General features: G+C 32.3%; 2 protein-coding genes across 2 annotated transcripts; both read right to left on the bottom strand.

Annotated features, from left to right (window-relative positions):
* LOC101215067 (LOB domain-containing protein 1) lies at positions 1–1,667 on the bottom strand. Its single transcript, XM_004149507.3, has 2 exons — positions 1,333–1,667; positions 1–575 (listed from the first exon to the last, which is right to left on the bottom strand). Exons 1-2 carry the CDS (start codon positions 1,579–1,581, stop codon positions 222–224), a joined length of 603 nt encoding a protein of 200 aa, XP_004149555.1. The 5' UTR covers positions 1,582–1,667; the 3' UTR covers positions 1–221.
* Positions 1,668–8,712: 7,045 nt separating this feature from the next.
* Positions 8,713–11,833, bottom strand: LOC101215313 (tetraspanin-3). Its single transcript, XM_004149508.3, has 2 exons — positions 11,178–11,833; positions 8,713–9,320 (listed from the first exon to the last, which is right to left on the bottom strand). Exons 1-2 carry the CDS (start codon positions 11,688–11,690, stop codon positions 8,976–8,978), a joined length of 858 nt encoding a protein of 285 aa, XP_004149556.1. The 5' UTR covers positions 11,691–11,833; the 3' UTR covers positions 8,713–8,975.
* Between the last annotated feature and the right edge of the window lie 3,463 nt (positions 11,834–15,296).

Genomic DNA, 15,296 nt, shown 5'->3' with positions numbered 1-15,296 from the left:
TATCAAATAAGTTTCAATTTTGCTTTTATATTTTTTGTTTTTGAAAACATAAAAATGAAAACGAATCAAACCAAATCGCCTAAAATTTGTGTTGTATTCTGTCCGCAAAGTTTCTCCTACCCACAACCTCAAATTTGGCTCTCAAAAGAGTTTGGAGAAACTTCACTGGAGCATTTTATCAAACACCTTACATCCACAAACCTAAAAAAACTAAATAGAATTCATGTCCAAAGAGGTTCCCACAATGAGTTTACGTTATTGCTATCATCAAAGTAACTTGGAGGATGTATGCTCTGTAATAATCCATTATGTGATTGTGGGCTGCCATTGAATTCATCAAAAGATTGATGAGATTGAGCCAATTCCCTGCAAACAAAGGCCACAAGATTGGCTTGTTGGCATTGCATGTTGACAACCTCTGCCTGAGCTTTGGCTAGTTGGGCTTGAAGCTCATTGACTTGCTTTTGGAGTTGGCAAATGGCCCCTGCTGACCCATAAACAGGGTCTCTAACCCTTGCACTTGCTTCATAAACCAAGCTGCTCACTGCATCTGCCCTTTGAGATTCAGGCAATTCCTGTTTAATCAATCCCCCAATAAAGAATTTCAGTTCATGACAAGTGGGTTGTCCCATAGGGATCTTGTATTATGAATTATACTATTCAAACCAGGGAAAATGGGAAATGAAGCATCGGTATTAATTAAGTTTACTTGAAAGAATCCATCAGTTTTAAGCTTTTGGGTTGACAAGAGAATATGAAGTAATGGTAATGGCATAGTCATAATGGGACGCATACGAAAGTTAAAAGTACAAATATAATCAAATTTGCTGGAAAGAACTCCATCAACCTAAGTTTTTTGGTTGGTACATATGGTACTGTCATAGTCATTATAAACACATATGAGTGTAAAAAGTTACTGGAGCGTAGGAGTGTTAAAGTATTGATATAATTACATTACATATTGGTTTGGCTACTTTTCAAATTATGGAAGTTTAAAAAGTTATTTTGTTTTGCAAGTAATGTGAATAATTTAAAGTTCAGCATAGAATTCCAAATGGAGATATTTAGTAGGTTAAGTGGGTAGGATCAAACAAAATCTTAAGAATTAATTTCATCATGCTCCAAATCTCACTGCATAGTTTTTTAATGTGTAAAACAAAAATGGAAGAGCAACAAGGTCGTTAGTGAGTAACAACTAACAAATGAATGCACATTTTCAGCCCTAATTCACTGATTCAATCTTGCAAAATAACCGAACAGTTAGAAATTGGAGAGTTAAAATAAAACAGAGACCAAAACATGAGAGAAATTAAAAAGGCGGATGAAAAAGACCTGCAGGAATTTGATGATATTACTGGCGCCAAAAACTCGATGAGCGATGGCAAACTTCGCCGGTTCAGAGGGAGGGAAATAGGGGGCCAATACACATCGCTCGGCACATCGCCGTCGCAAAATCTTGCAGGCCGCACATGGACTGAGAATAACGGGCGGGGGTGGTGCCGGAGAAGAAGAAGAAGAAGGAGATTGAGAAAGTGGAGTTGAAGAAACGGTGGTGACTGTGATTGTGTCACTTCCTTCCATTTGGGATGATCGGAGTAAAGAAACGGAGAAGAAGAAGGAGAAGAAATGGAGGGTTTGGTTTGGTTTCGTTTGGAAATGGAAAAACAGAGATATAAATAGAGAAAAGAGAAAAGGGTATGAACATGAAATGAGTTAAAGTTTGAAAATTATGATTTTAATTTTGAATGGGGGCTGCCTCATTAATTCTAATTAGTTAGGTTTCTGATTTTGCACCTTTTTCTTTTCTTTTCTTTTCTACTATTATCTTATTAATTCATATCTTACAAATAAATAATTACTTTTCTAATTTTAAATATTAAATTGTAACATTTTTTTTAAGTTTATGAAATAAATTGAAATGAGACTTAAACTTTGACTAAATGAGAATTTAGATGAAAAATGGGTCTAAATGTAATTATGTGTGTGAAGCTTATTTTAGTTTACACAAAACACTTAGTCTAGAAAAGGGTATTTCTTTTGTCTAATAAAAGGTCAATTTCTCCGTTTTAAATGCAAATAATTCAAAATTTAATATATATATAAAAAATATGGGCGAGAGGAACTTCTCACTTTCTCGTTTTTGAATTGGAACATTTTTTAAAATAATAAAATAAATTAAAATATTTATAAAATATAGCAAAATTTTATCAATATACGAGCATAGAATTTGCGGTTGTAAATATTTTAAAATTTTTCTTAATTTAAATTAGAGAATTATAAATTCTACTGTATTTTATTTAATATTTGGGTTCTTTTGAATATTTTTAATTAATTAATTTTTTTATATGATTTATTTAGTTGATTAAATAATTTTTTCTTAAAAGTAATATAAAGGTGGGAAGCTCCAATATGGATATTGAGATGAAAATACATGTGTTTTATTTTGACATTCCTTCCATAGAGTAATGTGACTCGTGAGATAACAAATTCTATATTTTGCTTCTAAAAGCTAATTGAGAACATGCTCAATTTGGTAGAAAGAAAGAAACTAGTTTGCACATAAGCCAATTTGTTTAAAATACACATTTATTTTGCTATAATTCTTCCAAAACAAACATAACTTAAGCCATAAAACATGTTGACAGTAAAAAAAAAATATAAAACATATGCTTCAAATCAACATATTAGATGTTTACATTTTAAACAAAATTTGTAATTACATGTGATTTTGAATTTGTGGTTCCTCTTTTTGAAATTATGATTTAATACCCTCATGATTATCATTGTTGATGTTGGTATGAAGGTTTGGTGTCATAGTTGAAAATTATGTTCTCTCCTTGGGAATAATTGTGGGAAAGAATTCTTTTTCTTTTTTTCTTCTTATTTAATGCAGTAATCAAATGCCTAATTTTCCAATTATATGACTTTTGTGAATTAGAGACCATCCTTATCTCTTTCTAGATATTCCAATTTTGTTGGACTTCAAGTCATAAACTAAGACCACAAAAGTCTTTTAATTTTTCAACAACACAAACTAATTCTACACTTCCAATTTTCATTTCAAATAATCTAATCAATGATACAAACAGTTTCAACACAAATTAGAGAACTTATTAGGAGTTGATTAAAGTTATATACTTTCTTTTATGTCGTTAAAAGTTAGTGAACTTAAAAAGAACATTTCAAAATGAATTGCAACATGAAACGAAAATATACATTCTATTAACTTGGTAGTTTGGTTTCATATATTTTATTCGAACACTTTTTTTAACTAAAATGAAAAGAGAGAGAGAGAGAGAGAGTCCCACTAAACTAATTACTACCAAACCTTTTGTGAAGGTGACCCTTTCTTCACATTTTATCAGTTAATAAAAAGTGCCATTACATGCATTGGTGGGTGGCTGCTCCCACCACTGAGACAATGCTATGTTTCTACTCCTAATACCACCACCTTTTACCATACCCATTGCTTTGAAAAAATGCTCTCCACTTATCATAACATATTAGATATGATCTTCAGCTTACAAGTGTGCTAGTAACTATAAGATCTATAATCTACTGCTTTGAAAAAACAAAAAATGGGTAAGATGTATTCATATTTATGTCCTAGAGTTTAGAGAGGTGCACTATACATAAATCTTCCATCTCTAGAAGCTCTTGTGTTATCTAAATTTGACATTCTCTCTAATAATGGAACTTATCACTCCCTCTGTCTTTATATATAAACATTTTCCATCAGAGGGTTTTAAGAAAGAAAAAAATCATCAATAACAGAGATTCTGCCAACTGTTATAGAGATATTGGATTCTAACTTTATGTGACAAAATCTTCCACTACTTAGAAAAATCCGTGCACCTTCTTTAGACTTGTGATATATTCCCCATTCCATCTTCGTCTATGCCACTTCAAGAAACAGTTTATTCCGCGTGGACCTATAGCAACACAAGGCCACTCTTTCCTTCAAGCTCATATGATCTGGACCGCCACGTCGTATGCTCTCTGTAGGAATACAAGATTACTTCGACGACGCACTCGGTATACAAGAGTGGCAGACAATTGTATAGAATCCTGTTGAATAAGTGAAGCGCATTACTTGCTAGCTCTCCTTAAGCATTAGAAAAGGACAATCACTTCACTCGTTTTTGGTAATCAAGAATCTTAATATGAATACAATTCAATGGTGTGAATCAGATAAACGAAAAATGTCATATGGTAACGTAAGGCTATGGAAAAGCAAAAATATTCATAACTTGATGCTCATGTAGATACTTATGCAACTTATAAGCTTTTATAAGGTTCATTAGACCAAAATATCCATTACCGAAGAAAACGAAACATGGCAGACTAACTAACAACTTAATTAGAATTTATCAGTTTTTTGCTAATCTTATGACGATATTAAGAATCATAAAAACCAGACTAAACATAAAAAAATCAGTTTTTTTGCTTCTCCTCCATTAAGCTAATATCATGCCTGCAAGTGAAGAAATATCACAATCAAGCTGAATAACTGTGGCGGCATTCTCATTCTTCCAACTGTACTTCAAGTATACGGCAAAAAGATGTTTTGATCAATTCTGGTCAAAGTTAAACATTCCCTTCAATACAAGGAACAAGGAAAAGTGGTAGGTTGCAAACTTAATAAATAGGTACATTAATGTTGCAAAGTGAACATGACACTGACATTATAATGCTTCAGGTTCTTGATCATCTTCATAAAGCTAATGGAGGGCTGCAATTACTACATAAAGATGTAATCGTAGTTATTAATGCTAAAAGTAGCCGCCTGAAGCAGGCGGCGAAGACCCGTGTGCTAAATCTTGACACTTGACTGGAATTTTCAAACTTGTGAATAAGGAAAACATATGAACACAGCCAGCATAGCAAAGGAAGACCAAAATTGGTGGGGATTTATTTAATAACATCGCAAAATTTCAAACCTACAGTTCCCAAATAGATAAGGTTTAAAGAATAGGTATGAAATAGCCAGTGTTTAGCAGCTATTGTGGTTATTCTTCTTCTTTTTCTTTTTCTTTTTATTTCTTTAGTTTTAGAAGTGGCTGTAAAGTTTTCAAATTTCTAGAGTTTTCCTGATCATTAGCCTTCATTAGCTGTTCCTCCCCATTCGTTTCAAATATAGGCCCACACGTTTTCAGGCACAAGAACTTGGTAAAAATGCAGCTTCCAACTCGGACTGCAAGGTTTATCCTCAAAAATTTATTTTATGAGCAGTTTGTCCACACAAGTTTCCAAAAATCAGTTTTTCCTTTTCCTTCCAGTGACAAGACTGCTGGTTTAAAAGACAATAAGTTCTGTACCATCAGACACTGATGATTGAAAATGACTAAAATAAGACAATCCATTGAATATTTCCTATCTTCAAGAGATAAGCTCATTTTCCAGCCATATCAAGAGTTTGGATATTCAACTAATGTTTGTACCATCAGGCACTAATGTTTGCGAACATTTTGATTTTTGGTTTTGAAAATTGTGTTTCCTTTCTCACCATTTCTTTATACTGGTTCTAATCTTTCTTGAGAAAACGTTTGAGTTTTTAATCGAATTCTCAAATAAAAGTTACATTTTTCCACTTTCAAAACTTGGCTTGGATTTTGATTTCATTTGTAAAAGTAGATTGTCACCGTGAATGAAACTAATGTTTATATGATTAATTTTCAAAAATCGATTTGTTATTAGATGAAATGTAAACTACATGGTCCTACATTGACAAGGGATGAAAATTAACCAGGAGAAGGGGGAAGAACCATACATTCCATTCAACTTTTAGTTTTAATGTTCAGCAGATGCTGACTATTTATCCATCCATGGGGACAGCAATGCCAATTGTTCTTGTTTGTCCATATATGTCACTGTCAAACAACTTTTAAACTTTAAGCTAACTTGAGGGATGAGCACAGAAGAGAATCAACTCCTTCTCTTTTTCACGGAATACGTGTGTACATGCATTTGTGAATAAAATACGTTAACGGATAGAAAAATTATTTTAAATGACAAAACAGCTGAAAATATTCACAAATATAGCAAATAACACAATTTATCCGTCTATCGTAAATGCAACATTTTGCTATATTTGAAAACAACTCGAATGAATATTTGTTTTATTTAAAAAGAAAAAAGATGTATTGAATCGTACTTCAGACTACCTCCTATTGAATTTGGATATTTTTCCGTGGAGAAGGGGAAAAATTAAGCTAATTGGAAACTAGTGAGTTGAATGAACTCAGATGAACAAGGGCCAAGGTAATATCAAATATTCAGAAGGTCATTGCAAAGAATATTGGAAGATTGAATAGGATCAAGTCGTTGTGATTTTAGCATATGATCTTTCAATTTATTCACACATATGCAAAGATGTTTACCGTCACATTATTTCTTATCCCAAAATTTACTGTCACATACCTCAGTGAATATCATCACAATACGCGAAGAAATAAGACCAAATATCAAGCAGAACGAGAGGAAAGCACGAAGAACATATTTCTCCGTTTCGTTTCTGTTGAGCAGGAGAAATCCCTGCTCCACAAATTTGTTACGTTTGCAAGAATGAGTTTTGTAAAATCATCCAAGTTGACGAACAAAATTCCAGAAACTACAACAGTCTGGGCTTTAGCATATCCAATCAGAACTCAAGATCAAAACCAATGGTACAAGAACCTCAACAGTGCTTCGAATCACAGGCCGAAGTAATTTAGGGATGTGACCTTAGGAGTACTAGGAGTTGAGGGTGGCAAAGTTGTTCTACTCATTGTTTGGCCTAAAGAATTTGTGGGATTACAACTAACAAACATCAATTCCATGATTTATTAACTCCTTATACTGTAGATCCTACAACTAAGCAAATCTTCAAATTGAACAACTCCACTCTCTTCTCCAAATTCCTCCTTAAAGAGTTACCTAACATGACAAGGAAGCCTATTCAGCTATTCGTTAGTCCAATTCCTGTGGATACAATGGACATTAAAAGGGGCCCAAATTTGCTTTTGCCTTTGTTTCTTAAGTAATAAAACCTTCCCCGATACAATGATTGTACACCATCATTTCATAAACCCACAATCATTTAACCTTTTAGCCAACTATGAAGCCCAGGACCCAATTTGGTAGAATACAAGCTTAAACCAAAGTATATTATATTGAAATATGAAAGACAATCTCCAAAGATAAACCAAGCAAGTTGAGGAACTTGGGTCCTCTCTTTCATGAGATCGCTCAAGCTCTAAATCAATTAGATCCATTCCACCCTTTCTCCTCCCCCTCCCCAACTATTTATAACAAATTAGTACGACCACTTCTGTAGCTAATTACTAATACACCCTTAAAAATTCTAATAATATTCCTAATCTTATCCGAATATCAATCCTGATAATTGTATTGTATCAACGCAAGAGGAAGGGATGTTTCTCACTGGAAGGTACAACCAGAGTTACCAGCATGGAATTCAGCCAATTCAATATGTTCCATTATCCACTTGCACATCATATTACTATCTGAATCAGCTAGCACATCAACACAAATTGATTTAGCATTTCCACTGCTCAAACTGGTAATCTAAAGCATATGATTTATGCAGACCAAACAACAAAAGGATGTAGTACATCCTTTTTCTATCCTTAGTAATGGAAGAAGCTGAAATCCCCTTGGTGGTCGATCTATCTAAAACTTCTAAGCATTTCGTGGAACCTTCACCTATCCCCACCTAAATCTACGGAAGCTGGAGATATACCTCATGTGTGAACTTCCCCAATTCCCCATTGCCACTAGCACATTTAAAGTCGTTATCATCTAGGTCCTGCTGAACAGGTAGAGCCAAATTCAATAGTGTCTAACCTCCAAATGTTTACGGTACATCCCCAGCGGCATTAAAAAATAATGATGTTCCATAGCTCACGAGTCGAAACTAGCAAATTTAAGCACAGAATATCTACACATAAAGTCTCCGTTATGGTATTGGATGAAGATGAACCAGCCCTTGAGTACACCTCAAGAACGATAGGTAAACATATCAAGAACATGAATAATCAAGATGAATAAAAGTAGAGCGCCAAAGACATCAAATATTTATTTCACGACCCGTATATAACATTCAATCCTCCGACCATTATACCGATGCATTGTGCTCTACTATTTCAAAATTGATAAGTTAGAATAACTTGCCTCGGAAGCAGCCGACATCTTCTTTGTCCGGAATCTAATCAAATGAATCAACAATAAACAATTTAGCAATCATGCTTTGGGAAAACCATGGCCTCCATAGCCAAGCGGTTGTTCTTGAAATTCTCCGAGTTCATTTCAATCAATCGATTGTTTGGGCAGTAGAGAAAACCTAACCCGCAGCGATCCATTTCTGTAGAATCCTCAAGAAAGAGATTCTGCCATGTTCTGACTTCTTAATATTACACTCTTTTGTAATATTATCTAATAACTTATCGTTCTAAAATTTCATAAACCCTAATCCCTAATCTCTAAATCCATAACTTTTGAACAATAGTTTAAATAAATAAAAAAATTCGGTGAGAAAACATTTATTTTGCGGACAATCCAAACCGAGCTTTCGTCTAATTTCCCTACTTAAGTTTCAAATTTGAAAGTTAAAACACTTCTGTATAAAAATTCCTTTTTGGCCTGCCTATAAAAAATTTGTGTTCAATGCTTCTCCAGGCCTACAGATTTGTGGGGGGAAATAAAATAAGATGATTAAAAGAAAAAAAAGCTATGGGATTGTTATTTAAAAAAATTGAGCAAGCAATCTGGGAGACTTTACAGAGCTCATCAAAGATGATATAATAACAATCATAAATTTCAATCACTACAAATGCCACAAACAGTATATACACAAAGGACTCCCAAAATGATCACACTACCAATTACCAAACATCACTACAAGCAAAGAACCAAAGCCTCAAAATGCGTACATTTGAACAATAATCATATCTATATCTCAAACAATGATTGTTCAGTTAAGAATGAATCCAGCTTGGACGTGCCTTCTCCATCCGTGCTTCTCCAGATGCTTCTTCGTTATCAATGCGTCGGTTGTTCCTGAATGCTGCAATGCCAATGACATAAGCAATCACTAGAATGATCAAGACAACGATGTTAATAACCGAGACTTTCCTCCAGCTTCTCTTGAGGCTGGCCAGCACGCCTGCTTTACAAGAGTCACAGTTGTAACAGAGCTCCGATTGATCATTGTTCCAGTTCGTGCAGTCTGAATTGAAAAGCACCATCCCTTCTACACCAGTCCACACAGTCTCATTTTGATAAGAAAAGCCACAATCTGAAGGAGGCTTACAGCAACCAGACTGAACAAACCAAATTGAAAACATTCAGACTCTCAAAAGAGTGAATATTAAATTTAAGACAACAGTTTCCCTACATCTTTCGGCATATTGTACTCTTGCTAGTTTCTACAACAAACAAGCATCAAGTGTAGAAGTTAATATTTAAAGTCACCTTCTTTATAAATAACAATTTATTTTTTCTTTGAGAATCAATTCGCGAGGAACATGATATATTATTGAATATTATGGACCATTTTAAAGTAATCCAGATCCTGAAGGTCCTCGTCTTTAAACTGCGCAATTTTTTTATACAACTCTCTTTTATATTTTGTTTTTGAAACTTACAACTCTCTTTTATTTGCTTGGTCAAAGACTTCGGTGAAAGTTCCAGGTACAAGACTAAAAGTCTTGTCGACCATTTGGTTTCGAAATTTGTGCAACTTGTTTATCATGGATTCATGGTTTCGTTCCTAACTAAATATTTGAACTATAGTCAAATTCCAAAAACACAAAATAAGTCTTTAAAAGATCCTTTATTTTTTTTTTCAGATTTGGTCTCTTCCCTCTAAAAAAATCAATATGTGGAAGTAGTGTTTATAAGTCCTTTAATTTTTAAACTAGTGTTTATAAGCTTAATTTTCAAAAACCAAAATTCGTATTTACAATTTGTAAGTTAAATTTACAAAGCCAAGTAGTCATCAGATGGGTCTAAATAATTTAAAAACTTTATGGTCCCTTAGAGCTGAACTGAGAGAAACGAGTGAAGCTTCCGAGAAATTAGTGAGTTGTGTCATGAACATGAGCATAAGACGAAGAACATGAACCAGTTATTAAAAAAATAACAAATCCATTTTATATCATACAAAACAAATAGAAAAATAGCAGAACAGCTGAGCGAAACTGGAGGAAAATTCCCTCCATCCTAAATTGTCTTACTGATAAAAGTTTCAGAGTAACTTCACCGGATGGCTTTGACTTCTATTGTAATCCAACATACTAACCAAAGGAATATGTCCCACCAAAAGAGGAGGATGTTCTAAGGGTAAAGTAACTTCAACATACAAACAAACTTACAAATCCAGCAGACATTGCTCTCACAGAAGAAAGGGGAAAACGACATAATCTTTCGAAAGAAGAGAAAAGTGTCATACTGACGCCAGAACAGAAAGTACAAAATAGTTTTTCTGATTTTGATTCATCTTTTTCTCGATGCAAGGGCAGTGTCCACCAGCCACTTTGCATTGATTGCAACAACACAACAGCAGAAAATAATCTATAGGCCAGTTGATTTCACTCTTTGAACCTATATGAGAATGCCCCCATACTCTAACTAAATAACTCAGACATACTTTCTTTGGGAACTGTTGGGAGATCCTTAGATAATGGAAGTTCAAAACCTCCATCCCAGAAGAAGATTTGCAATAATAAATAAATCTTTTTCACATAGACCAACCTTAAGAGGAAAAAGTAATGAAACAGGCAACTTTTGAAGAGGGAAAAAGTTAGTTTGCATTTACACCAAAAGCCATCCCTAGAGTTTAAATTAATAGAGCTTGCAAGTTGCAATCCACCATGAAAAAGTCACCAGAAAAACTTCCTTGAGTTTAGCTTGCCCATTTAATATTAGAAACCTTAAATCCATCAGAGGTCAAAACCACCGAAAAGTGCCTTTCCACTCTCCCTTCTTATTCTATTCCCTCCGATTCCAACTTTTGTGCAAACCCAAAAAGGGAGGGTGGATCAGAAATCCAACTCTGACCCAACAAATCCACTTCCAAATATTATCAAACGAATCAACAAACAGGGGAAAATAAATCATATCAATAACAGAAGAACGTCGAAGAGGAAAAAAAAATCAAAATCAAAGCAAAACAATACCTCAATAGGGCTGAGCTTCCTGAGATTAAACATTTCAACAGACTCAGGAACACCCCCAACAATTCTTCCCATCTTCTTACAAACCTTAGAATCTCTAACACACGAACTGATTTTCTCCCAATAGCTCTCCTCTGCAACTCGATCCTTCAACCAACCGGAATAATCCTGAAGATAATAATCCAAATACACCCTACTGGGAACGGTTCGGCCAGAGCCTTTATCAGTGACAGCATAAGCAAAAACAATAAAAACAATCAAAGCAACGATGACGAAAAACATAACAAAGAGGTAAAGCCACATGAGAAAAGTGTTCCGGTAACACGCGCCGGCAAATCCAGCGAGTGAAACAACCATAATCGCAACTCCGATAATGATCAAGGGCCACTGAAGGAATCTAAGACACTCGGTACTGTTTGCTTTGCTACTGAGCCATATCCCACCAGCGAGGATGGGGATTGAGAGGACGAAAGTTAGAAAGTTGAGTAGGCCAATCAAATGGTTGCTAGTTCTCATAGTGAAAATGGGTTTTAGTGATCTTGATTGTGGAAATGGAGAAAGATGATGGAGTTATGAAGAAGAAGAAGAAGGAGGAGGAGAATGTGAATTGTAAGGAGCAGGTTGTTTGGTTGTGGGGCAATAAAGAAAGTGTTATAATGCAGTTTTATGGAGAGTGTGTGATTGTGTTGGTTTGCAACTTTGCATGGACCAAGCCGACATGTCGGTCAGCGAAAGTTTCGCATCCCAAAAAGCTGAGTTTTCATTTCCAATTCCCCCTAATGAGCGCGCGGGACATAGACGGAAATATACCGTTTTTTTTTAAAATATAAATAACATTATTTTCACAAAATATTCAACTTCCTACAAAACTAAATTTCAAATTTCTTCAAACCATTTTACTTTGATTGAATAACTATTTCATTTGTTCTTTAATGGTTTTAGAATTAAGCATAATTTGTTGTTCGTGTCTTATAATGTTTTGAATCTCTCCGGTATGTTTTAAATTCTAAAAATAAATTTTTTAAATCCACTTTTTTTAGTTTTCACATCAGTAAGAAAAGCGAAAAGTAGTCTTTATAGATTTTATTTTAAAAAACGAAAAACAAAAAACAAATGGTTAACGGAGATTATATTTTTTAAAAGCTAATCTTTCAAATTTTCAATATTTGATTTGGTTTTTAAAACTATCGATAAAAAATTATAAAAGTAAAAAGTGATTTTTTCCCTTCTTAGAGTGACGAATGTAAGTTGAAACATAGTGAGTATGAATGTAAGTTGAAACATAGTGAGTACAAATTCAAAAAATATGTATAATATTATCTATCACATAATTTGAAACGTTTAATATAATAACTAACATGAGTTTAGTTCAACTAGTACTTGTATATATATTTGAGAACAATAGATCATAAATTCAAATTCAAACATCTTGTTTAGATTAAGCTCATAATAAAATAGGTTTTTGGATTATCATTATAACACTTTAAATTATTAAATATATCAATTTAAATTTTAAAATTTCTTAAATGCATTAATTTAAACCTCAAATTTTACAAGTGTGTCCAAATAAAACATAAACATTTATAAAATGTTCAAATTTTAAATTGATAAAGTTTTTAGTTTAGTGTTAAAATTCTAATTGATACAATTACAATTTACACATTAGATTGATAAATTATTCAAAATTTATGGGTATAATTGAATTAAGTTTTTTTAATAAAACAATATAAACTTCATTTTAAAATAACAAAACAATTAAAAATATATAGCAAAATTTTATCTTCAATCAATGAATGATGATTAAAAAAGAGTGTTATGTTATAATTTGATTGAGATATATTTTAGGTGCATTAAGTGTTTTGCATGATTAATATAATATTGGTTTCATGATGATATGAGGGTGTTTACATGTGCCTTTCAGACACTTGTCGCTTCTTTCTCACAAACTCAAATCATCACTACAAGTTTTATTATAAATAATTAACATTACAAATTTATTAGGTCCACAAACTTTAACATAAAACTAATTTTGTATCCATCTATTAAATATACTCTCTCTTTTTTAATTCAAACACTTATTATATATAAAATTATTTTTAAAAAAAATGTAAATGGTGTATTTTGGATTGACTAGAATAGTGAGAACAAATAATTGTGAAGTTCGAGAATTTGTGACTTTGTGGGACTGACGATGTGGAGTGATAAAATGTAAATTTGATAGATTTAGCAGTGAGATTCACCCTATTGTTTTTTGGAATAGATAAAGAAGTAAAGTTGGTAACTTAGTACTTTTTAATTACTGGATCGTATGCGATATTTTTCACGTGTCTTTCACATTTGTGTGAATATTTTTTAAAAAGAATCAAAGTAACTAATAATAATGACTAAGATTTTATTAAAAAAATAATAAAGAAAATAAAAACAATTTTTTATTAGCTACAAATTTAAAATGTCGTTTGGGACAAGGAATGAGTTATATAGTATGTGTTTAGAATGCATACTATTATAATATGTGTTTAGAGTATTATAATCTATATCTTGAGGTGAAGATCATTGTAGTCCACGTTTTTCATTATTTTTTTTGGTGTATATATAGACACAATGTACTTGAAATACACATTTTGTTTCAATTGATTGTCAAATATGTGGTTAATTAAGATGGTCCATTTAATAAATTTAGTTTTTCACTACCGGAGCGACTAATTGGTGTCAACACAAAAATCCAATTAAGCTAGAGTTGAAAAAAAATCGAGCTCCTAATTTATTTAGCTTGAAAGTATGGTGAGTTACATAGTTAACAACTTGATCACTTTCTACACGAAACTATAATAAAAACTAGACCCCTCACAAAATTCTCATAAACTGAATTATTCATACTAATGAAAATTTTGAAAAATTGTATTAGATGAAAAAAAAAAAAACACATAACACATTTTTTTGCTTATTGTAAATTTGGCAAATTTGACAGTAATCTACTTTTAAATTTGCTAAATTTACAATTTTGAACATATAAGTGACATGAACTCTATTATCATAATATTTTTTTGCTATTTTTGCAAACTGTCCATGAAATTTCTTGAATAACAAAGAATCAATCGCAACTTGGTTTCTGGACCTAATTACCTAAATTAATTTCTTATTATATGCATATATTTGCTAAGAAGTAATCTATTTTTTGTATGCCTTTCATTAATACAAACACTGGACTACATGCCCCGCACGTGGGGGCCCCTAGCTAAGGCATGGAACCCCATGGGCACATTCTCTATGTGATAATTTGATTAATGATTATTACTTTATACTTTATAAGATAAGGTTGTTACAAATTTTTAACATCATGTATTGCTTTCATAAAGATGCTACTTTAATTGAAACGACAGTTTATATCATTCGGATAAATATATAGTCATTTTCTATTTTTGATATTACTTTTATTGAAACTATCATTTGAAAAAAGAAAAACAGTTTGAATTGAATAGGTTAAAAATTATTTTTGTCTTATAACTGATCTTTTTTTTCGATTAAGTTTATGTACATTGCTTGAAGTTTACTAATTATCGATGGAGTATCGAAACAAGTCAACTTTTTAGAGCTAAAAAGAATAGCTAAATTTATTTTTATTTTTAAAATTTAACTAAGAATTCGACTATTTTCTTTTAACATATATACAACCGAAAAAAAATAAGTTTGATTTTCAAAAACTAAAAACAAAATGATAACCATCTCCATGATTGAGTTTGTTGATTGGACAAATTATATAGTGATTTTTTAATTATTTTTTATTTTAATTAGGTATTTTTTCTTATTCTCAATGCTTCAATCTCACTCTTACGCAAGTCAATCGATTTTAGTATTTGTAGTTTTAAATTTGTAAACAATTGTTCACAAATCTATAAAACAAAATGTTTGCTAAGGTCCTATTTGGGATTGTTTTTGCAATCCTAAAATGTTGGTTATATGAGAATTTTAACCACCTAGACATCACTTCTTGAAGGAGCTTTTGGATTTTATTTTTACTAAAAATCAGGTTTTCAACCATTCATCTCAAATTTATCATTATATTAAGGAGTTTTACTATTTATAGTTCACGCAACAAAATTACTAAAAACAAAATTTATTATA

The sequence above is a fragment of the Cucumis sativus genome, chromosome 6, assembly GCF_000004075.3.
Source record: "Cucumis sativus cultivar 9930 chromosome 6, Cucumber_9930_V3, whole genome shotgun sequence".
NCBI classification, from domain to species: domain Eukaryota; kingdom Viridiplantae; phylum Streptophyta; class Magnoliopsida; order Cucurbitales; family Cucurbitaceae; genus Cucumis; species Cucumis sativus.
Note: the sequence above shows the minus strand (reverse complement) of the source record. Positions and strands in the feature narration are given on the sequence as shown.

Bases quoted from the DNA above. Each gene is read 5' to 3' on its own strand.
- LOC101215067 (XM_004149507.3), bottom strand. From the start codon at position 1,581: ATGGAAGGAAGTGACACAATCACAGTCACCACCGTTTCTTCAACTCCA. The intron at 576-1,332 runs GTCTTTTTCATC...TTGATTAAACAG, and splicing joins ATATCATCAAATTCCTGCAG to GAATTGCCTGAATCTCAAAG.
- LOC101215313 (XM_004149508.3), bottom strand. From the start codon at position 11,690: ATGAGAACTAGCAACCATTTGATTGGCCTACTCAACTTTCTAACTTTC. The intron at 9,321-11,177 runs GTATTGTTTTGC...TGGTTTGTTCAG, and splicing joins GGAAGCTCAGCCCTATTGAG to TCTGGTTGCTGTAAGCCTCC.